A 23,682-nucleotide genomic window follows, 5' to 3' on the forward strand; every position below is an offset into this window, starting at 1 on the left:
CCTGTACTACTTTCATCCAGGCAATGATATTCGAGTTGCTATGAACTTGGACATAGAGAATGAAGTGTTATTTACTTACAATTGTTATTATTTATTCAAACTCTTTAGGTTTACAGGTGTAGATACATTTTATTAGCACTGCCCTTTTAAAACAGCAACCTCAATGAACCGCATTTCACCAAATCTGACTGAGAAACATTTATTATTTAGCATTAAATTTAAACAATAAAAATATTTGAAGTTCATATCTTGGTAAGGTATAAAATATTACCTATTATGTTGCTCAATTTAACAATTAAAGATTTCATTAAAGGCGGGAAAGCTAAACTTCAAATGTCCCTGCTGAAGCCTGTAAAATATTTCAGCTCTTAAAAAAACAAACAGCATTTCAAAATTTCCCCTTTAAACCATTGTCATATCCTTACCTTTAGAGAGAGGGTCATCTTTTCTGGCAGACTGTGTCTGAAAGAATAAATTTTGACAGTTAGAAAATCTTTCTCAATATTTCTTCCTGGATCTTTACCAATGCTATCTTGTTTACCTTGATGGTTATTATCAGTTATTTCCCATAATTTCTCAAATTGCTCAGTATCTTTACAAAGAATAAGCCATTAATTTATTTGCAATATTAAAACTCTCAAAAGGAACGCAAACTGGGACAAATCCACCCACATGTTCTGACTGCCTCATTGGCCCTGATGTGCTCTTATCTATACTTGACTCTCAATAAAGTAGGTCCTTGGAAATTTAGGCTGCAGGTGGTGTTGATGATCCTAAAGCATCCATTTGTGTTGTGTTGTCACCCAGTTGCCAGATTTCCTGCATTCTTTCCATTCCACAAGAATTTTTTTAGATTGCAAGTTTTTGTTGGACCTCAGGCTTCAGATTCATACAGTTGTGTATTTTTCTTCTTTTTTTGTTTCCAAAATGTTCACATCATCCTTGCTGAGGAGCAATTAATCATTTTTGCATCATTTCAATTTTAATAGAATCCAAGAATACCTCTGTATTCTTAGGTCCTGCATATCCTAGTGATTTACTACAAATTAAATGACAGAAAAACCAAGTTTCTCCACGATGCCAAAAGACTTATGAACTGACATATTACTCACGGCACTACAATTCCTGATGGCTGAGAGTCATTAGGTTGGTTAAGGTGTTGACAGAACAAAGCTTTCTACACAAGATAGCTTCCCTGTAGCTAAATTTACATTTTGAACATTTAAAGCCACAAGTATCTGATCAGATCAAAATTATTTAGAACAGTAAGCAGAGCAGATGGATTTGTAAAAAAAAAGTTCTATAGTTGAGTGAATGATACTAAAGCATTTAATTACTAGCAATGATCTACAAAGCACAATCCAAATACAGTTTAGACACAGATATATCCAAAAGCTTTAGTTCAAGACCTAAGTGTTGAAAGAAATGCACACAAGTTTAAGTTATTGGTCCATGTCTTAAGAGATTATGGCCCAGTAAGTGCCTATTAAGTACTTTGGAATCCTATAATGATTTATTTCAAGAAGTGGACTCCAGACAGCTATACTCTTCTGGGTGAACAATATCTGTTTCAAGCACTTTAATCTTTCTACATTGCTTTATTCCCTAATTTCTGTTTACTGACTGACCTGTCAAGAAAAAATGGTTCCTCCTAATCAATATAGCTGAGCACCTTATTATTCTTCCATTTGTTCTATTCAAAGTAAATCCAACCTATCCAAACTTCCTCCCCAGTTAAAGCTCTCCAGCTCTGGCAAACTTTCATAAATCTGCTCTGTAACTTCTCCAGCACAAGCACCTTCTTCCTGTAATGCCGTAACTTGAACCATTTAGTCATTCATAGAGTTGGACATAATCTTTTTTTTCTTGTAATCTATATCAGCTAATAAAGGAAACTCTTTGGCTTGGCTTCGCGGACGAAGATTTATGGAGGGGGTAAAAAGTCCACGTCAGCTGCAGGCTCGTTTGTGGCTGACCAGTCCGATGCGGGACAGGCAGACACGATTGCAGCGGTTGCAAGGGAAAATTGGTTGGTTGGGGTTGGGTGTTGGGTTTTTCCTCCTTTGCCTTTTGTCAGTGAGGTGGGCTCTGCGGTCTTCTTCAAGGGAGGCTGCTGCCCGCCAAACTGTGAGGCGCCAAGATGCACGGTTTGAGGCGTTATCAGCCCACTGGCGGTGGTCAATGTGGCAGGCACCAAGAGATTTCTTTAGGCAGTCCTTGTACCTTTTCTTTGGTGCACCTCTGTCACGGTGGCCAGTGGAGAGCTCGCCATATAATACGATCTTGGGAAGGCGATGGTCCTCCATTCTGGAGACGTGACCCATCCAGCGCAGCTGGATCTTCAGCAGCGTGGACTCGATGCTGTCGACCTCTGCCATCTCGAGTACCTCGACGTTAGGGGTGTGAGCGCTCCAATGGATGTTGAGGATGGAGCGGAGACAACGCTGGTGGAAGCGTTCTAGGAGCCGTAGGTGGTGCCGGTAGAGGACCCATGATTCGGAGCCGAACAGGAGTGTGGGTATGACAACGGCTCTGTATACGCTTATCTTTGTGAGGTTTTTCAGTTGGTTGTTTTTCCAGACTCTTTTGTGTAGTCTTCCAAAGGCGCTATTTGCCTTGGCGAGTCTGTTGTCTATCTCATTGTCGATCCTTGCATCTGATGAAATGGTGCAGCCGAGATAGGTAAACTGGTTGACCGTTTTGAGTTTTGTGTGCCCGATGGAGATGTGGGGGGGCTGGTAGTCATGGTGGGGAGCTGGCTGATGGAGGACCTCAGTTTTCTTCAGGCTGACTTCCAGGCCAAACATTTTGGCAGTTTCCGCAAAGCAGGACGTCAAGCGCTGAAGAGCTGGCTCTGAATGGGCAACTAAAGCGGCATCATCTGCAAAGAGTAGTTCACGGACAAGTTTCTCTTGTGTCTTGGTGTGAGCTTGCAGGCGCCTCAGATTGAAGAGACTGCCATCCGTGCGGTACCGGATGTAAACAGCGTCTTCATTGTTGGGGTCTAATTGTTGGGAAACTATCCATTTATTTATTATGCCAATTTATCTTTCATACAATGTGATATTTTTAATTACAATTTTATTTTAGACTGTAGAAATTGTGTGGAAAAAGTTCTATGCAATTTTTTTTGTAAACTTTTACTATTCATGATGATGCTTTAGTCAGAATTATTTCTTTGAAGTAGACAACAATATTGCAATGGACAGTATAAGAGGGCACAACATAATGGGATATTGTGCATGGTGCAAGTGAAATCAGGGTGACAAATGGATAGCCATTCAAAATGACAGATGGCCAAATCTATGTTTGCACTATTATCAGAATTGGCACTGTTCTTAATCAAAATTTATATTCACAATTTATTCTTTTGTATGAAAATCATAATTCATGATAATGATGAGGGTTTATAATAAATAGTCAATAAAGAAGCAGATTGCAAAAAGATTAAAAAAGCTCATAATTTACTATCAATTCCAATATACACAAATGTGAGCTATTATATTTTGGAAAGAAAATTAAGGCAGTCATAAATTGTAAAATCATCTTAATGGAGCAGGCTAACATAAGACAAATCATCACAGGAGAATAGGCCCATAAAAATAAATAGCGTAAAAGGCTTATTTCTAAAAGGATAGAATTGAAAAATGATAACCTTGCCAATTCAGAAATTACGTTGCACAGTGCTGTTTATTTCTGTGCTGCACCATTAAAAATGATCCTGGAGGGAGTGAAATACGACAATGACCATTTATGGGCTGTTTCACATTACTTCAGAGATTTGATCAAACAATTCAAGGTATGAGTAGCATCTTCTCCTTGCCTTACTTCATGCTCAAGCCCTGATGCTTCAAGGCCTCAACCATTCAGTTTCTTAAGGGGAATCTAGATCAGCCATTCTCAAACATTTTTTTTTTGGCCATGGTGCCCTTAGAAATCTGCTGTTTATAGTCCTCCCTTCCCTGTGAAGTACTTCTCTCCTACCAACTACATGAAAAAAAATTATTTATGATTTCACATTGTGTCCATCCCTTTAATGTGCTATGGCCACCCCCACCCCCACCATTGAGAATGGCTACTCTAAATCACTAATTTCCTTCAGGGGCATCCTAATCATTAGTCCAGACTCTGACTGCTGAGGTTCTCTCCAAATCCCCCTTCCACCCCCAACTCATTGGCCCACACTAAAAATTTACTAGGAAAGCACAGCATCATATTTTGAACAATTTTTAAATAGTACACTGGTGGAATGATAGACTCACATTGCACAGAAACAGGGCCTTTGCCCACCTAATCCTATTTTCTAGCACTCAGAGCCCAAAGCCAACTATCCAGGTGTTCTTTTGAAACTTAAATATTGTTAATGCCTGCCTCCACCAAGCACACACAAGACCCACAGGTGCAGGCCATTCAGCCCATTGAGTCCGCTTCACCATTCCATCATTAGTTGATCCATTCTCCCACTCAGTCCCACTCCACTGCTTTCTCCTTATAACCTTTGACACTCTGGCTGTTCAGATACTCATCAACCTCTGACTTAAATATCCACAATAACCTGGTCTCCACGCCTGTGAATGATAGCAAATTTCAGAGGTTCACCACTCACTGGCTAAAGAAATTCCTCCATATCTGTTTTAAATGGACACCCGTCAATCATGAAGTTGTGCCCTCTTGGCCTAGACTCCACTACCATGGGAAACAACTTTGCCATATCAACTCAGTCCAGGCCTTTCAACATCCGAAATTTCAGAAATGCTTCTATGAGGTTCCATTTCCCTCATTCCTCTGAACTCCAAGGAGTACAGTGCGAGAGCCAAATATTCCACATATGCTAATTTCTCATTCAAAAAATAATTCTTGTGTCTCTTTTTTGAACCCTCTCCAATGCAAGCAGATCCTTTCATAAATAAGGAACCCAAAGCTGAACTCCATACTCCAAGTAAGGTCTCATCAGTGCCTTATAAAGCCTCAACATCATATCCCTGCTCTGATATCCTATTCCTCTAGGTATGAATACCAACATTGCATTTTCCTCTTCACCACCAAATCAACTTTGAGGTTAACATTTAGGGTATCCTACACAAGCATTTCCAAGTCCCTTTGCACCTCAGATTTACAAATTTTCTCCCTATCCAAATAATAGTCTGGCCTTTTATTCCTTCTATCAAAGTGTATGGCGATACACTTTCCAACATTGTATTTAATTTGCCACTTCTTTGCCCATTCTCCAAATCTATCCAATTCTCTCTGCAGGTTCTTTTTTCAACTCTCTACCTGCCCCTCCACCCAGCTACAAATCCATTATTCCGCAATCCAAATCATTAACATACAAGCAAAAAGAAGTGGCCCCAAAACCAACCCCTGCGGAACACCTCTGGTAACTGGTCGCCAACCAGAATAGAATCCCTTTATTCTCACTCTCTGTTTCCTGCCAATCAGCCAATGCTCTAGCCATGCTAGTGCCTTTCCTGTAATTCCATGGGCTTTAATCTTGTTAAGCAGCCCCAAGTGCAGTACCTTGACAAGGGCCTTTTGAAAGTCCAAATTTACAACATCTACTGCATGTCCTTTGTCTGGCCTGCTTGTGGTTTCACCAAAAAAATTGCAGTATGTTTGTCAGGCAAGTTTGTCCCCTGAAACTATGGAGACTTTGGCCTATCTTGTCATGCACTTCCAAGTACTCCATAACCTCATCCTCCTAGACAATCAACTCTAACAATTTCCCAACTACCAATGTTATGCCAACAGGTCTATAATTTCCTTTCTGTTGTGTCCCCCCCCCCCGCCTTTTTAAATAGTGGAGTGTCCTTTGCAATTTCCAGTTCTCTGGAATGGAACCATGTCAGATTCTATTGATTCTTGGAAGATCATTACTAATGCCTTCACAATCTCTATAACTACTTCTTTCAGAACCAGAAGGTGCATTCCATCTGGTCCAGGAGACATCCATCCTTCGACTTTTCAGTTCCCAATCACATTCTCTCTTTCCTGACACTCTTGAAAGTCCAGTATACTGCTAATGTCTTCCACAGTGAAGACTGACACAAATGTTTACTCAGTTCCTCTGCCATTTCCTTGTCTCCCATTGCAATTTTTCCAATGTCATTTTCTACCGGTTCCATTTGTACTCTTGTTTTTTTTTATACATTTAATATACAGTAGTTAAAAAGCTTTTGTTAGCCTTTTTTGATATTATTTTCCTTCCTAATGACCTTCATAATTGCTTTCCACTGTTTTTTACTTCCTTCTTTTGGTTTTACTTGGATTTGACTTCTCCGCCATGTTCTAATTGTGTCATTTTTCCAATAAAATATTTCTCTTTTTGGAATATACCTGTCTTGCACCTACCTCATTTCTCACAGAAACTCCAGTCATTGCTACCCTGCCATTTTTCCTGCTAGTGTATCTTTCCAATTAATTTTTTGCCACCTATCATCTCCTTCTTTTGTCACCCCCTCCCTCTTTTGTTTGGATGTTTGCTGGAATTTTCTCATTCTTTGATGAAGGCTCAAGCCTGAAAGGTCAGTTCTGTATCTTTGCCTTTGCTACACAAAGGACACTGTTTGACCTGCTGAGCTTCTCCATCATTTTTTTTGTTTTTACTCTCTCTCCCTATCCCTCTTTCCCTTCCTCCAGCTTCCCACCTCTTTTATCATTTCCATTCTGAAAGCCCCCCTCCTTCTGCCCTCCCACCCATATCCAATTGTGACTTCTTGCCTGTTGGCTTGTGCTCCTCCCCTGCCCCTTCTGCCCTCCTTGCCTCACTTTTTTTATTCACGTACCTGCCTGCTTTTGCCTCATAACTTTGCTTCTTGTATATGCTGTGTGACCTGCTAAGTTTCTCCAACACTTTTATGTATTTCACTATAATCAGAGCTTCTGCAGAATTTCCTGCTTTAGAGCCCTTTTTGGATCTAACTTGCTACTCCTCTGGATCTCACAGCCTGACATTTTGAATCTTGTCAGAAGATTAGCTAACATTTACAAAGACTGCATCAAATGAAACGTCTTCATCAATTATCCTGGTTACATCCTCAAAAATATTCAAGCAAATGAGTCACACAAGATCTTATATTAACAAATCCCTAAAAATTGGTCCTTGATCAAGCTAGGACTTTCTCAATGAAGATGGATACTGCCAGAATAAATTCCAACAATGAGCCAATTAGTAAGGTTAAACCAACTTGTCTTTAATTATTTGGTTTATCGTTTCCTCACTTTTCAAACAATTAAAGATTATCAGCAGAGTGAAACATGATAAGCTGCAAACATGTAGTAAACACATCGAAATGCTGGAGGATCTCAGCTGGTCTGTTCAGCATCTACAGGAGATGCCTAAGTCCTTCTTCAAGGGAAAAAAAAAATCAGAAAAGGCAGAGCAGGATATATCAGAAAGTCTCAGAATTCAAACAATGGGGGAGGAATCCAGACCAACAAAAAGGTGTTAATTTGATATGAACAGGGATGAGGTGAGAATTTATCACGTCTGTGCAAAAGGAGAGACAACAGGAAGTGGTGGGGGCGTTTAACAAAAGCCAGAGAAGTTGATAGAAATGACATCCAGGTGGAGGGTGCCCAGTCAGAAATCAGGCATAACTGGTGCCCATGCAGGTACCCATGGCTACCCCTTTAACCTGAAGAAAGTGGGATGAATCAAAGGAGAAATTATTGCATATGAGGACAAGTTCTGCTAGCTGGAGGAGGGTGGTGGTGGAAGAAGACCGGTTGCTTCTATTGTCCAAAAAGAAACAAAGGGCTTTGAGGCCTTCAGTATGGGGAATAAAGGTGTATAGGGATTGGATATCCATGGCAAATATGAAACTGGAAGTTGTTGAAATGATGGAGGGTGTGTGAGGTGTCCTCGATATAGGTGAGGAGGGACTGGACTAGGGGGACAAAACAGAGTCAAGGTAAGCAGAGACCAATTCAATGGGGCAGGAGCAGCTCTCCTACAGTTAGGCTCCCCTACAGTTATGCTCCTTACATGTAGTCCAGCAGAAATGACATTTCAAAGAGTCTCTGCAATTTCTCTATTGCATCTTTTAATGATGTGGGATACATTTAATCTCAACCTGGTAATATGAGAAACTATGAGAAATACAATAAACACACGAGGTTACGTATGATACAATATAACTGGATATACAGCCTATACATCACAGCCCAAAAGTTAAATAAATGGGACCCAACAGTATCAGACAGATGTTTTCGCTGTAAGAAGGAAACGGGAACAACAATAACATGCAATTTGGGCATGTGAGAAAGTGAAAAAAATTTGGGGAAGATCTAAACCCATTAAATAAAATTACAAAAAGCAACATACCAAAAAACCCAGAGATCTTCCTTCAAAGTAATATAAGAAATAAAGAACTTGGACTCGATTTGGATGGAGCACAAAAAAGATTAATTATGATAGCCCTAGGTGTAGCAAAAAAATGTATTATGTCAACCTGGAAATTAGAAGACAACCTGAGAATGCAGCAATGGTACATAGAAATAAATAAATGTATTCCATTGGAAAAAATAACATATAATTTAAGAAATAACATCACAATATTCAAACAAATATGGGAACCATACATGAAACACAATAGAGAAATCCTACCACGGACCTCCACCACCTAAAATGACAGAAGGAGAAGACAATGAAATGAACTGACCCAGTATGTAAAAGTAGAAGACACAAATTTCTTGTTTATTTTTATTAAGTTACAACATTGTTTAACGGGTTTAATGTATCATATAGATTGAACTTTGAATAAATGGGGGGGGGGGGGTGAGGGAGGGAGGGAAGGGAGGGGGGAAAAAGGGGAGAAAATGACACTCTGTATATATTCAAGAGAAAAATGTCTGTATGTATTTTGGTCAGTATGATACATAGTGTGAAAAATTTAAAAAATTTAAAAACCTGGTAATATATACTCATATCATTAAATACCTTAACAATCTTTCTTTTGTCAAGTATATTCCATCTTCCTTAAAGTGAATAGTAGTATCATCCTCCTCTTTTGTGAAGTATTCATTAAGAATCTTACCCACATTCATAGCTTCCCCACACAATTATCTTTTTGGTCCCTAATTCATGTTTTAATTACCTTTCTTCCCTTATCCTCTCTTTGATTTCACAGCTTTCCATTTACCACAACTTAAAAAACATTTTTTTGGAATGACTATCACAGCAACAAGTCAACAGTGAATGCCATCTCACTGGGACTACAAAAAGTCCTGGAACAGTAAAGATGCATACATCAAGATGCTTTTTTAATCAACTGCAGTTTGGCATTTAACACCATGATCCCCTTGAAACTGATCAACAAACTCCAAGATCTGCAATTCAACATCGCACTGTGTAATAGGATCATGGATTTCCTCACCTGCAGACCAAAATCAGTGAGGATTGGTAAGAATATTTTCTACACAATCTCTATCAGTACCGGTGCGCCACTGGGCTGTGTTCTTGGCCCCCTGCTCTACTCACTTTACATCTATAACTGTATAGGTTGGTACAGCAATAACACCATCTCCAAATTTGCCGACAATACCACAGTAAAAAGGTTATATGAAGAAAAGTGATGAGTCAGCATACAGGAGGGAGATTGAAAACTTGGCTGAAGGGTGCACCAAAAACAACCTTTCATTCAATGTCTCCAAAACTAAGGAACTGATTGTTGATTTCAGGAAGGGAAAGTCAGAGGTATACAATCTAGTGATCATTGGTGGATCAGAGGTGGAGATGGTAAGCAAATGTAAGTTCTTGGGAGTCACTATCTTGGAGGATCTTTCCTGTACCCAACAAACCAATTGCATCATGAAGAAAGCTCATCAGCGCCTCTACTTCCTCAATAGTTTGCGAAAGTTTGGTATGACACCAGAAACCCTGGCAAATTTCTACAGAGGTGTGGTAGTAGGTATGCTCACCGGCTGCATCACGGTCTGCTGTGGGCACACCAGTACCCCTGAGTGTAAAGTCCTCCAACAGGTAGTGGACGTATCCCAGGACATCATAGTCAAAACCCTCCCCACTATTGAGAACATTTACAGGAAACACTGTCGTCAGAGAGCAACAGTAATCAAGGATCCACACCACCCAGCTCAAGTTCTGATCTCGCTGCTGCCATCAAGAAAAAGGTATAGGTGCCACAAGACTCACAGCACCAGATTCAAGAACAGCTGCTCCCCCTCCAACATCAGATTCCTCAACAAACTCAATCAGGGACTCAGTTAAGGATCCTTACTTTTGTACTCTATTAGTTTTTTTTCCTCTCTATTGCCCAGACAGTTTGTTTGCATTTATTATATGTTACAGTTCTTTATTTGTTTACATGTATATGTGGTGTACATATTTTTTTGCATTACCAATAAGTAGTAATTCTGCCTCACCCACAGAAAAAAAGATTCTCGGGATTATATGTGATGTAATGTATGTAGTCTGACAATAAATCTGAAATCTGACATTTTCTACGTTGATCTCGTCTCACAAATCCAGAACAAGAAAATTACTTAACAAAATGAGTCTATATCTGGATGTAGATTTCAGTTAACAAGAATTGTTAAAGTCACCTTTGGGGAATTTATACAAAATAAGCAACACAAAAACAGGCTATTGAACCCAGCGATTTGTTCAGGATTTGGATTCTACAAAATTATCTTAATTGAAATTAGATATCTGCAACAACAGGTTTCATTATTTTTCATACTTCAATATTTTCCATATATCTAGCTAGCTTTTTAATATTGTATTAAAACTCTTTCATATCAGATCCAGTTTACAAAAACTTCCCTTCTTGTATCATGCAGAGATCAAAATTACTTATATCAATGTGGTACAATCAAAAATCCAATATCAAACTTTTATAATAAGAATGCTTCATCAATTGCCACTACCACAGATTCCTGGTGAATTAAATGAAGTATTTTCTGAGCAAAAACTAATTTCCCATTTCACCTCTCCCAACCATAACAAATGTTCTCATATCAAAATAAAGTTTGAACAGAATTTTAAAAACTAATTACATATTTTAAAATGCTTTCATGCATTATTTGGTGGAAAAATAATTTTATGTAGCTTAAATCTATTCTCCAGCTACAACATTTAATTTCATATTGTGTTAAGCACAAGTTAGCCACCTGCCTTGTAAGTTATAGTAGTACCCAATTTACTCTTCATTGTGGCTATCCCTCGAGGTCAAAAATGATGGCCTTCATTCCGTTCCGCTCAGAGTGAAGCCGCCTGTGTATGTATTTGTTTAATGTGCGCATGATGTTGTACTCCAAGAAGCATACAGTACTTCACAAATCAACCAACTAATTCCAATGGCATGGAAATCATGATCATTGGAGCTAATGGATTTGTTTCAGCCTTTGTCTGCCTTCACAGCCGTTGAGTTCAGAGTAACTTTATTTGCCTATTCCATGATTAGTTGAATTGTGCTTTGTCATGGATCTCACCCTCGACATTACTGCCGTGGGTGGACCTACCAGAAGCATAGCTCCAGATGGCTTCACTTTCTGGACCTCAGGACCACACAAGCTTCTCCAGCATAAAAAGGTGACAATCCATGGAGAATTACTCATGATTTATGAAGCAATGCATCTTAGACATGAATCTTCAGTCTGCACTTCCATCAAATAAATCTTTTTATTTTAATATTTTGTCTGAATATTCCAGAAAACAGAAGCCATATTTCAGTTATCTATATTCACTTCAACATCTAATGGAATAATTTCACAAGTTAAGGTTCACATGTGGAAAGCACTGTAATTAACTTACCATGTATTAACTGCATAGATTCAACAATCATCATATCTGCAAGAGAACATAAAGAAAGAGGTTGAAAGGAAATAAAAGTGAAAATAATTATTTTTCCAGTTCTTTCTGATAGAATTTGAATAATTAGTTAAAAACATAACTGATATAATCACTGAGTTTAACTTGCTGATAGGAGAGAGAATATTATACAGCGAAATGCTAGAAAGGTTCCTCCTCTCCCCCTTGCATTAACCCACCCTGTTCCCTCTACATCGCATTGGCTCTCAGTTTCCACCTAGCTACTGAATGTTTCTGTATTTGCCTGACCCTTTAACCCAACCCTCTCATCCTCAAAAGAAATCAAATGCATTACTGCCAAAATTTGTAACTAAAACTTTTGTAAAGCTGAAGTATGGTTAAAATCAAATTATGGAATGACAGTTTGGTGCTGTGAAACCATGGCATATGTATTTTGATCTTTAACATTTTTAAAGTTAAATAATAAGGTGCAACATATTGGTGGTATAAACTTGTTCACACAATAGCATGTGCTGGGATGCAATACATAAAAGCACTGGAGAAACTCAGCAGGGATGAGTCACGCTCATCAGCAGGTCAGCATGTTGTGACTCACCTTCAGAAATACAAAAGATCTGTTAACATTTCAGATACTTTCCAGATACAATGAGGATTAGTTCCAAAATCCGTTGGTGACAGTGTGAACGAATTTGTATGACGCACATTTCAATTGAAATAATTTCTGCGTATGGACAGCACATAAAATAGCATCTATCCTGTATGGATCTCTACAAGATGGAAAAGGAGTACAATTTGTTGAACTAGAGAATCATGAATATGTTTAAAAATATTAGAAAAATATTGAGTAAATCTGTGCTGATTTGGACAATATCAGCGAAGTCAGAGGCAAAAAAAAACCTATGGAGACACTATGGTAGGTACACAAGTGTTTTATTTAAAAACAAATCACCTATTGGCCAGATGAAAATTGAGAAATATTGAACAAAACCAAAATAATTTCTAAAAATGCTGGAAATGCTCAGGTGATCTAATAACACCTGAAGAAATAGAATGGATATTACAAATCAATAACATCACTGTCCTTTCTTCATTCCTCCCCCAGCCTTTTTATTCAGGAGCCTGTCTGCTTTTTGCTCAAACCTTAAAGGGCTCTGACTCAAAACGTTGGTTGTATATCTTTACCTCCTATGGACGCTGCGTGACCTGCTGCATTCCTCCAGCATTTTTGTTTTTACTATAGTTAAATTTTGGTCCAATAACAAGGAGATCGGAGATGTGGAGCTTAGGCTTTGCTGAGTCTGCATATCAACATTGTGGACCCATACATCTGCACAGACGTACACACAAAGCTTCCCCAGCATGTGCACAAGTACTGCCAAAGTGTTCATTGAACTTCTCTTGCTGAATATTCAAAGCCTCTGAAATATATCCTTTAACCAATGTAACCCATGTTTTAAAGTTATCCCGAAAATACTTATAAAATACTTATAAAAGTCAGGTTTCTGAAGTGAACCAGAAACAAAGAATTATGCTTGTGATATTGGTCTCAAGCAGCTTTATTCAAATGGATAGTATTATAAACATGGGGGAGTAATTGTAGTAGTTGTAGTCCATAACATACAGAAATCAAAATTATTTGGCCAGATCCAGGCCAAATGAAGGGGAAACAGCTCAAAGATTGGATGCTAGAAATATTTTATGTAGCCTAGAAATCCAAAGGTCACTGGAAACAACATAGAAGACAGTACCCAAGGGGCAACTGCAATTGGGGAAGGGGAGAGAGATCTTCAGTGCAGGAGGGGTCTGTGGTTTTCTCAGAAAAGTATTCCTGATTTTCCTGGCCATGAGGAAACATTATATAAAAAAGTCAAATACCAAATCTGTTGGTCATGATTCTGCTTGACAACATTCACTTCTGTGAATGACTGTCACATTGGTGTGGTGTCAAATTTCAAATGACATCATTGCCCTCCAGTTTTTATACATTAAAAATTTTCTCTCAGAAAATGCAGTTAAAATAGCATTGGACACAAATATGCAACGTGCAGAATATGCCTGGAAGCCCCAAACTGACATTTCAACCTGCCCCATTCCTGCTGAGTAAAAATTCAGTTATAATTGTCTTTACAAGCTAAAAGTTGAGTTCTTTGAATGCAACTTTCATGTCAGTGTAAATGGCACAATAAAGTCATTCACCGTGTTAGAGGAATAACAGAAATTCATTTTTTTTTTCTTTTATATTATGATATGGAAGACCAATTTACAAACATGTTGAGGACACGAAAGGTTTCAAAATCATTTTAGTGTCATTTGTCCTGTAATTTTTTTGCTGGTGTACTTGAAATGTTAATTTTAAATTTCTCTTTTCTCTTCATCTTTTTCTTTGGGACAGAGATGAACACAGGAGTCAATTTTATTTGATGGAAGAGACCTGGGAGAATGGGACTGAAAGAGAGTCAAAATTAAGATAATGGCTGGGAATAATACATTCAATCATCTTAGTTTTAATGTTAATGGGCTGAACAATTAAATTAAAAGGAAAAAAGTATTGGTATATGAAAAAGATCAAGGGAGATATTGCAATTTTGCAAGAGACACATTTAACAGAGAAAAAAAACAATTAAAATTAAAAAGGAAATGGGTTGTCTAGTGGTGGCTTCATCTTTAAATTCTAAAACAAGAGGAGTACCAATATTACTAAAAAAAAATTTCCAGTGAAAATTCAAGATGTTATACTTCATCCTGTGGGGTGATATGTCTTGATTCACTGTCAAATTTATCCTGAAATGTAAACACCTATGAATATTTATGTTCCAAATGTAGACGATGAGAATTTTATACAAGATACATTTTTACATTTAGCAGAATCACATGAAAAGGTATTAATTGGGGCTGACTTTAATTGTTTTAAAATCCACTACTGGATAAATCAACAAAATCAGTAGTGAGAGCTAAACCAGCAAAAATTGCATTATTTATCATATGGGATGCATTAAAGGGTTATTAAAGGGGTCAAATAAGAAGTTATTCGATGAAAATTAAGAAAGATTATATGAAATAGACTAATCAGTTGGAAGAAGAAATAAGAAAGTTGGAAAAGGGTTTGCTTAGTAAATTTTTTGAAGAAAAGGAAATTAATTAGTAAAAGAAACTCCAATATAATACTATTCAGGCATATAGAACTGAAAAATTAATTCAGAGGACAAAACAGAGATATTATGAATGAGGAGAAAGAGTTCACAAGGTTCTTGCATGGCAATTGAAAGCATAACAGTCATCTACAACAATTAATGCAGTGAGAAAAGGTTTGTGTGGGGTTACATATAAACCACAAGAAATTATTGATTCATTTAAAGATTTCTATTCTGAATTATATCAATCAGTCAGTTCAGGATGAGAAAAAGATTAATAAATGTTTATCTCAAATAAATTTATCTAATTCAAATGCTCAAGAGCAAAGAGATTTGAGCTCTCCTTTAATGGCAAAGTTGGTAAGTGAAGTAATGAATTCATTACAAAGTTAAAAAATTCTACAGGGGAAGATGGGTTTCCTGTAGAATTTTTTTTAACTGAAACATCTTTTGATACCTGCATTTATGAAAGTGTTAAATCAAGCAATAAGGTACATTCTCTGCTGTATTATTTTTCAACTGCAATTATTACTGGGATAATGAAGAAAGATTGAGACCCATTGAAACAAATTTCAATAGACCAATTTCATTATTACATGCTGATTACAAGATAGTTGCTAAAATATTAACAAATAGATTGGCAAAGTACTTACCTAAATTAATACATGCGGATCAAAATGGATTTGTTAAAAATAAGAATTAGTTTAATCCATTTAGCTCAAAAGAGGGGAAATTTGAGTGTGGCGTTAACTTTATATACAGCCAAGGCATTTGATAGATTAGAATGGGGTTTCCTCTTCAAAGTTTTAGAAAAATATGGGTTAAGATCGATATTCATAAATTGAGTTAAAACGTTATACAAGAATCCCAGTGTGAAGGTGGTGACTAATGGTCAAGTTTCAGAAACATTTCAGTTAACTAGGTCATGAAGGCAAGGTTGTCAATTGTCACTCGCTCTGTTTATTTTAGTGTGACAGAGTATTTAGAGATGGTTTGGGAGGAATTGTTAGAGCAGCTTGCACACACACATTTTAAAACACAGAATATTTGCAGAACTTTTGCCTGGGAGAACAAGTGATCTTTGCAGGCAGAGGAGAAGAGTTTTGCTCTCAGAGAGGGAGGGTGTGAAACAGAGAGGAGAGAGACAGAAATCAGTTTCAGAGGGACAAGCTGGAAAACTTTGGAAGGCTGCCTGGTCAAAGGAGAAGACTGGCGGTGTGAAAGATGACCTGAAAGAAAGTGGATCATGAGAACCCTGAAGGGGGCAAGTTTCGCCAACAAGACTAATTGAGAAGGAATCCATTGCAGATGTCCTGGAAAAGGAATCTCTCTCTGAAAACCAGTAAGAACCCTCCTGAGTAGTAACCATTTGCCTGTTAAGCACCAAAGACTGGTGAACTTTGTTAATGCTAACTTCTGTGCAAAGTACAAGAATTGCCTGCAACCAGTGATCCAAAGAACTTTTCTAATCTTAAATATACATTACACACACCTGTGCTTAGTATTGGGGGGTGGGGTGGGGGGGGGGGGGAAATTAAGTAGTTAGGTTAAGTAATAAGTTAAAGTTTAATTCTGTTTTCTTGTTCAAATATAATCAAAAACAACTTTTGTTTAAGTAACCCTGTGTTGTAGTGCATATCTATTGCTGCTGTTTTTTGGGATCCTCTGAACTCTTAACATTAGCAATTGAACCTTTGGCTTAATTAATAAAACAGGATTCTAAACTAAATGGTATTAACGTGAATCAAAAAGTATATAAAATAAATTTATTTGCAGACGATGTTTTGACTTATTTTACAGATCCTTTAAACTCTTTGTACCAACTCAAATTAAGATCAAAAGAATATGGAGAAGTTTCAGGTTATAATATTAATTGGGATAAAAGCAAAATTATGCCTTTAGTAAATGGTGATTATGTACAATATAAGAGTATTAGTGGTTTTAGATGGTCAGATGCTGGAATAAAATATTTGCGTATTTGGGTGGAGGCAGAGTTAAAAATTTAATTTAATTAAATTACTAACCTTACTGAAGAGAATAAAAGAGGACTTGGAAAGATGGAGTACATTACCTACAACTTTAATAAGGAGAGTTAATTGTGTTAAGATGAATATCTTTCCTAGAATACATCATCTTTTTCAATTGATTCCAATTGCAATTTCTCAAAAAATTTTTAAGAAATTAAGTGCTTGTGTTTGGAAATTTTTATGGAAAGAGAAAAGGAAGAAGGTTTCCTTGGAGGAATTATAATTTTGGAGGTTTGCAACTTCTCAATTTTATGAATTATTATAAAGCAGCTCAGTTGCGATATATTAATGCAATGACCGATTTAAATAAAATTCCAGCTTGTGTGAATATAGAATTTAGTAAAATACGAGAAACAAATCCACAAGATTTTATTTATAAGTGGAATTCAAGATTGTTAATAGCAAATAGAGAAACCCCTATTTTGAAGCATTTAATTGAGCTTTGGAATAAGGTTGATAAAGAGATTTGGAAAGAGGTTTCATGTTAGGGAAAATGCCATTATTTTAAAATAGATTTATTCAATTTTCTAATGGGAAGTCAATTTTTAAGAATTTGGCAATATCATGGTATTAAGAAGATTGAGGATTGTTTTAAAGCGGGGAAATGTGACTTTCAGTAAAATTAAGGTAAAGTTTCAGATATCTGAGCATACTAGACTTTGCTATTATCAGGTTATGAACTTTATATGGGATCATTTTGATCATGATTTGTTATTGATAGCAGGGACAAAGGTGGAGTCATTGACATGTAATGAAGATTTAAAGAAATTTATTTTGGTAATGTATAATTTGTACAAAGGAAAGCCCAGAGAGTAGGAGTTCATAAATCAAAAGATAGGAGATAGATTTGAATAGGCAAATAGCTGAGCACAGTTGGATTCAGTTGTGTAGAGAAACTATGAAAAGTACAATAAATGTGAGATATAGGTTGGTACAATATAATTTCATCCATCAGTTATATTTGACACCTCAAAAATTAAATAGATTGAACCATACCTTTTTGGATTTATGTTTAGCTGTGGACAGGAGGTTGGTTCATTTTCACATTCTACTTGGCAATGTCCAAAGGTTCAATCTTTTTTGGATGGAAATAGGTCATTTGTTAGAACAAATAACGGGGGGTTAAATTCTCACAGGATCCAATGTTAATTCCATTGGGGATATTAAAGGAGTTAAACCTAAATCAAAATTGAACATGTATCAAGTGAAATTTGTACAAATTGCTTTAACAATAGCTAGGAAATGTATTGCTAGAACTTGGAAATCAGATACAGATTTGGGAATGCAAAGATGGCATGCAGAAATTCGGAACTGCATACCACTTGAAAAATATATGGTGCGCAAAGGTCTGGAATGAATATTTAAATGAAACTCAAACATTCCTTTTCTCCTAAAGGTCTCTTTACATTACAAGTTTTATAATATGGAGTACTCCTGTTGTGAATCTCGTGTCCTATACTTTTTTTTTAAGTAGGGCTTAGTGGGGGAGGGGAGGGATATTGGGGGGATTCTTCTTAATTCTCTATCTCATATATATATATATATTATATAATATAAATTTTATATTTATATATATATTATATATAATATAAATTATATATATATTATTTATATATAATATAAATAAAACATACACACACACCCCACATGTATTAGTATTGGAATTTGATTTATAGTAATGTAGTGCATCTGAATTTTTGTGGTTTTCAATTTATTAATAACATATTTAAAAAAAAGAAACTTCCTGGTAACTTCAGATAAAAAAATGTAGAAAGCATATCCTCCTATATTTATTGATCTAGATTTTAGAATAGTTGAGGGAGAACAGAAGGAAACAAATAATAACAGAAGAAAGAAAATACAACAAAATAAACAAATTAAACATTAAACCATTAATTATTAATAAGCTTTGTTAGCAAAAAAATATGCTTGGAGTAGTAGAGCACTAAAAGTCCAAGTGTTTTAATCAATGGACAAATCTGAAAATTTTGATAGAATTTCTTTGAGGATGTAACTAGAAAGATTAATAAATGCGGACCAGATCACGAGGCAGAACTCTGAACTGTCAAAAGGTACCACACAAAATAAGGGCTCACATGATTAGGGGGTAACTTAGTAACAAAGAGCAAGAACTGAAGTATAAGATACGGAAGATAAACCCAAAGGATGCAATACAAGAAAAATGGAGTCGCGGTTAGATGATACAGTACTTGTTCGGTGTAGCAGGAGCATGCAGAAGCAATAGGTCTACCTGGGTAATTGTGCATCTTGGTTAGGAAGTAGAACCAGGCACTGTGGGGATGGGAAACAATGAGGTTGGGGGCCATGGGAGGGAGATGACCAGAAAGGCAGACAGTCCTTGGGTTAAAAATATCCAATTTACGAAAAACCCGTAGTTACAAACCGACAAGCCGACTGGAAGTAGAATGGCATCAATTTCCGGTTTGAGCGTGGTTGAGTCAGAATTCTAATAATAATGACCAAAAACTGTTAAATTTTATTAGGATTGTGTCACCAAGTCCCCGCACTGGTCCCACTGCCCTGCATTTTGCCCCCACCGACAGCCCGCACCAGCCCCCAAACCAATCCCACTACCCCCAAACCAATCCCACCACCCCCACACTGATCTTGGTGGGGTGCGGGGAAGAGCAGCAGCAGCATGTGCCATCGTGACGTGCTGTCGGCCTACGCCCATGTGGGCTGGGCAAAGCAGCGAGCAGGCAATGTGCCACCGAGGAGGGAGGGGAAAGCAAGGAGTAAGTGAAAGAGCCAGGTGCATATCAGAAGGAGCTAAGATCCAGGAGGGCCATGGGATACATGTACTGTAGCCATCTCTCCATCATCTTTCCCTGTCAGTGTTAATTTTTATGTAGTTACTTTTATTATGCATACAGTACTATTATTAGAATAGATGAGGGATTGTACTGCATTATTATGTTTATGTGTATCACACTAAATAGGGATCATATGTGCCTGTTCCAACTTTTATACAATTTCAATTAAAGACAGAACTATGTAACGGAACTCATTTTTAAACCCAGGGACTGCCTGTACACAAAAGAGCTGAAGAAGCCCAGGACTCGCAGCTTTGATAGGAAGCACACACACACACACACACACACACACACACACACACACACACACACACACACACACACACACACACACACACACACACAAAACTCTTGATTATCCGAAATGGTCGGGACCGGGCCAATGTCAGATAAATGGTTTTTGCTGATAATTGGTAATTGTTCGTTCAGGTGCCATGCCATTCAGCATGGGCGATCATATGTCTCCATCCATCACAGTCTCTGACCCTCCGAATTGTAGTTGTTGGCTCCCCTGTTTCTAACCATGATGTTAATCCATCATTTTCATTCTGTCTTCCTCTGCTCCTTTTTCCTTCCAGCTGTATGAATGCATCTCTTTGCATGATGTGTCCAAAGAATCTTGATTGTTGTTTCCTGATTCTTTTACGAGGTATACGCACATAAATTGTGTATAAATATATATAAATATATACATACACATGCACAGTATATATATATATATATATATATACACATATATACATATATATATATATATATACATCTCAAGCTAAATCTAGAGCTATATCTAGATATCGATATCTATATTGATACATACATAAAAATATAAGTGTATATACAAGTTTTAAAAATCTGTTCAGTTTATCTTGAATGTATTTAATAATTCAGTGACCACAGCTCACGGGGGTACAGAATTTTAAAGATTTATACTCAGAGTGGAATCATCTTGTCATTTCAATCTTTAGTTGGCATATTTAATTTTGAAACTATAATATATTATATAAACATATATATAGTATATATAGAATATATATATTATACGATATATATATTTGGCTTGGCTTCACAGACGAAGATTTATGGAGGGGGTAAATGTCCACGTCAGCTGCAGGCTCGTGGAGGGGGAGGACGTGGACCTGTCCTCGGGCCTGTGCAAAGGAGCTTTTAGGTGGAGTGCAGTGCGCGCAGTACTGGCCCCACCCTTTACACCCATGGTTCGTGTGCCGTGGCCAAGCAAGCTGGGACGTGGTAGCAAGGTCCTTGGGTCGTAGGTTTTATATCGGAGTGGCCTTCTACTATGCAGGTTTCTTACCCGGGCTGGAGGGGCCTGCCTCCCCTCCTAGGTCGGACCATACTGCCCGGACCGGGGCCGAGGCCGCCGCTGCTTTCCCTGTGCCCGGACTGGGGCCGCTGCCTCCTACTTTCTGCCCGGACCGGGGCCTCCGCCTGCCTCACTCGACCGAGGCCGGGGCCGATGCCTCCCCTTAGCTCTTGCCTGGATTGGGGCCGCCGCCGCCTACCCTCTGCCCGGACCGGGGCCGGGGCCGCCGCTGCTTTCCCTGTGCCCAGACTGGGGCCGCCGCCTCCTACTTTCTACTGGACCGGGGCCTCCGCCTGCCTCACTCGACCGAGGCCGGGGCTGCCGCCTCCCCTTAGCTCTTGGCTGGATCGGGGCCGCTGCCGCCTACCCTCTGCCCAGACCAGGGCCGGGGCCGCCATATCACACACACAGGAAATTATTCTCACACCCTCAACCTTACAAAGCCTTCTCAAAGTAGTTTGTTTTATTTTCTCCATTTCTTCAATCAATATGGCCAACCTGATCAATCTTTTCTTTAAAAAATGGCCCTTTCATTCCAGGGATAATCTATGAACAATCTCCATTGCAAGTACTTCCCTCCTTAAACAAGACCAAAACTCTGCACATTACTCCAACTGTGGTCTCACATCAATTCTTCTTATAGTCCACCCCATTTTCAATAAGGGATAACTTTAAATTATTAATTTAGAGATTCAGTTCACTAACAGGCCTTTCCAGTCCATGAGCCCACGTCAGCCAAACACACCCATATGACCAATCAAACTACCTATCCTGGACATCTTTGAAAAGTTTCCATTACCTTCCTAATTACTTGTTATACCAATGTAATAGAGTTTCACAAAAAGTTTGGATCAGGAACCCAAGGAAGCTTCAGGTATGATCTCACCAAAGTCATAAATCCCATTGTTCACTAACATTTTGAAATCTCTCTCACTTTAAACAATGTTCTGTTTTTCATTCTTTCTACCAAAATGGATTACCTCACATTTTCTCACTTTAAACACCATCTGCCAATACCTTTCTAACTTAATTTATCTATATCCCTTTGCAGATTGTTGGCATCGATCTCATAACTTGCTTTCCCAGCCAATTTACTACTGCCAAGGAAGGATCTTCAGAATATAGAACAAAACAGAACAGTACAGGCTCTTCAGCCCTTGATGTTGCGTTGACCCATATATCCCTTCCTTAAAAAACAAACTAAATCCCACCTACCCCATAACCCTCTACATTACTTTAATCTATATGTCTAAGAGACATATAAGAGACAAATACTCCCAATGTTTCAGCTTCCATCACCATCCCTGGCAAAGCATGCCAGGCACCCACAATTCTCTGTGTAAAAGACTTACCCCTGATCTCTCCCTGAACTTCCCTCCCTTAACTTTGTATATATGTCTTCTGATGCTTGTTGATCCTACCCTAGGAAACAGGTGCTGGCTGTCCACTCTATCTATGCCTCTCATAATCTATCAAGTTTCCTCTCATCCTTCTGCATTCTAAAGAGAAAAGTCCCAGCTCTGCTAACCTTGCCTCATAAGACATATTTCCCAATCCAGGCAACATCCTGGTAAATCTCCTCTGTACACTCTTCATAGCTTCCACATCCTTCCTATAATGAGGTGCCAGGAACTGAACAACATACTTCAAGTGTGGTCTTACCAAAGATTTGATGATTTGTAACATGACCACTCTATTCCTAAATTCAATCTCCCATTAATGACTCCCAGAATCCTATAGGCCTTCTTCACTATCCTATCAACCTGCGCAGCGACCTTGAGGGATGTAGAGATTTGCACCCAAAGGTCCCTCTGTTCATCCACACTCTTAAGTAACCATCCTGATTATATCCTTCATCTCCATCTACAATTTTCATGTCATCTGCAAACTTACTAACCCATCCATCCACCTCTTCATCTAGGTCATTTATAAAAATCACAAAGAGCAGGGGCCCCAGAACAGAACTCTGTGACATTCCACTAGTCACCGAACTCCAGGCAGAATATTTTCCTTGCACTACTACTCTGTTTTCCAACATGCCAATTTTTTTTATTCATTCAGCTAATATTCCATGGATCCTATGTCTCATGACTTTTTGGATGAGTCTCTCATGGGGGACCTTGTTAAATGCCTTGCTAAAATCTATGAAGACCACATCTACTGCCTGTTCTCATCAATTTCTTTTGCTACCTATTCAAAAAACTCAATTAGACTCATGAGTATGACTTTCCCTTCACAAAGCCACGCTGATTATCCTTGAGTAGACTATACTTCTTCAAATGCTCATAGATCCTATTCTTAACAATCCTCTCCATTAGTTTACACACCACTGATATAAGACTCACCAGTCTATAATTCCTAGTATTCTCCCTATTACCTTTTTTAAACAAGGGGACTACATTTGTTATTATCCAATTCTCCACCCCTCCCTTGTGGCCAAAGAGGATTTAAAGATCATAGCTACTGCCCCAGCTATCTCTTCTCTCACTTCCCACATCCGGCCCCAGGGATTTGTCAATCTTGATGTTTTTAAGAAGATCCAGCATTTCTTCTTCCTTAATCTCTACATTGTCCAGCACAT

General features: G+C 38.1%; 1 protein-coding gene across 21 annotated transcripts in view; it reads right to left on the reverse strand.

Moving 5' to 3' along the window:
• Positions 1 to 23,682, reverse strand: part of erich2 (glutamate-rich 2) — a 93,016-nt gene that overhangs the window by 54,011 nt on the left and 15,323 nt on the right. For 14 of the 21 annotated variants that reach the window (XM_069935639.1, XM_069935637.1, XM_069935634.1 and 11 more), the window contains 3 exons: positions 11,771 to 11,806; positions 8,581 to 8,621; positions 426 to 462 (listed from right to left, as the gene is read on the reverse strand). In XM_069935639.1, the coding sequence (XP_069791740.1) occupies positions 426 to 462; positions 8,581 to 8,621; positions 11,771 to 11,773 (81 nt within the window). In that variant the 5' untranslated portion in view covers positions 11,774 to 11,806. Of the gene's footprint in view, positions 1 to 425; positions 463 to 8,580; positions 8,622 to 11,770; positions 11,807 to 17,942; positions 17,962 to 23,682 lie in introns of those variants that run through there. The other 7 variants (XM_069935644.1, XM_069935645.1, XM_069935642.1 and 4 more) reach the window with 2 other exon arrangements.

This window comes from Narcine bancroftii, chromosome 4 (assembly GCF_036971445.1).
Source record: "Narcine bancroftii isolate sNarBan1 chromosome 4, sNarBan1.hap1, whole genome shotgun sequence".
NCBI lineage: Eukaryota > Metazoa > Chordata > Chondrichthyes > Torpediniformes > Narcinidae > Narcine > Narcine bancroftii.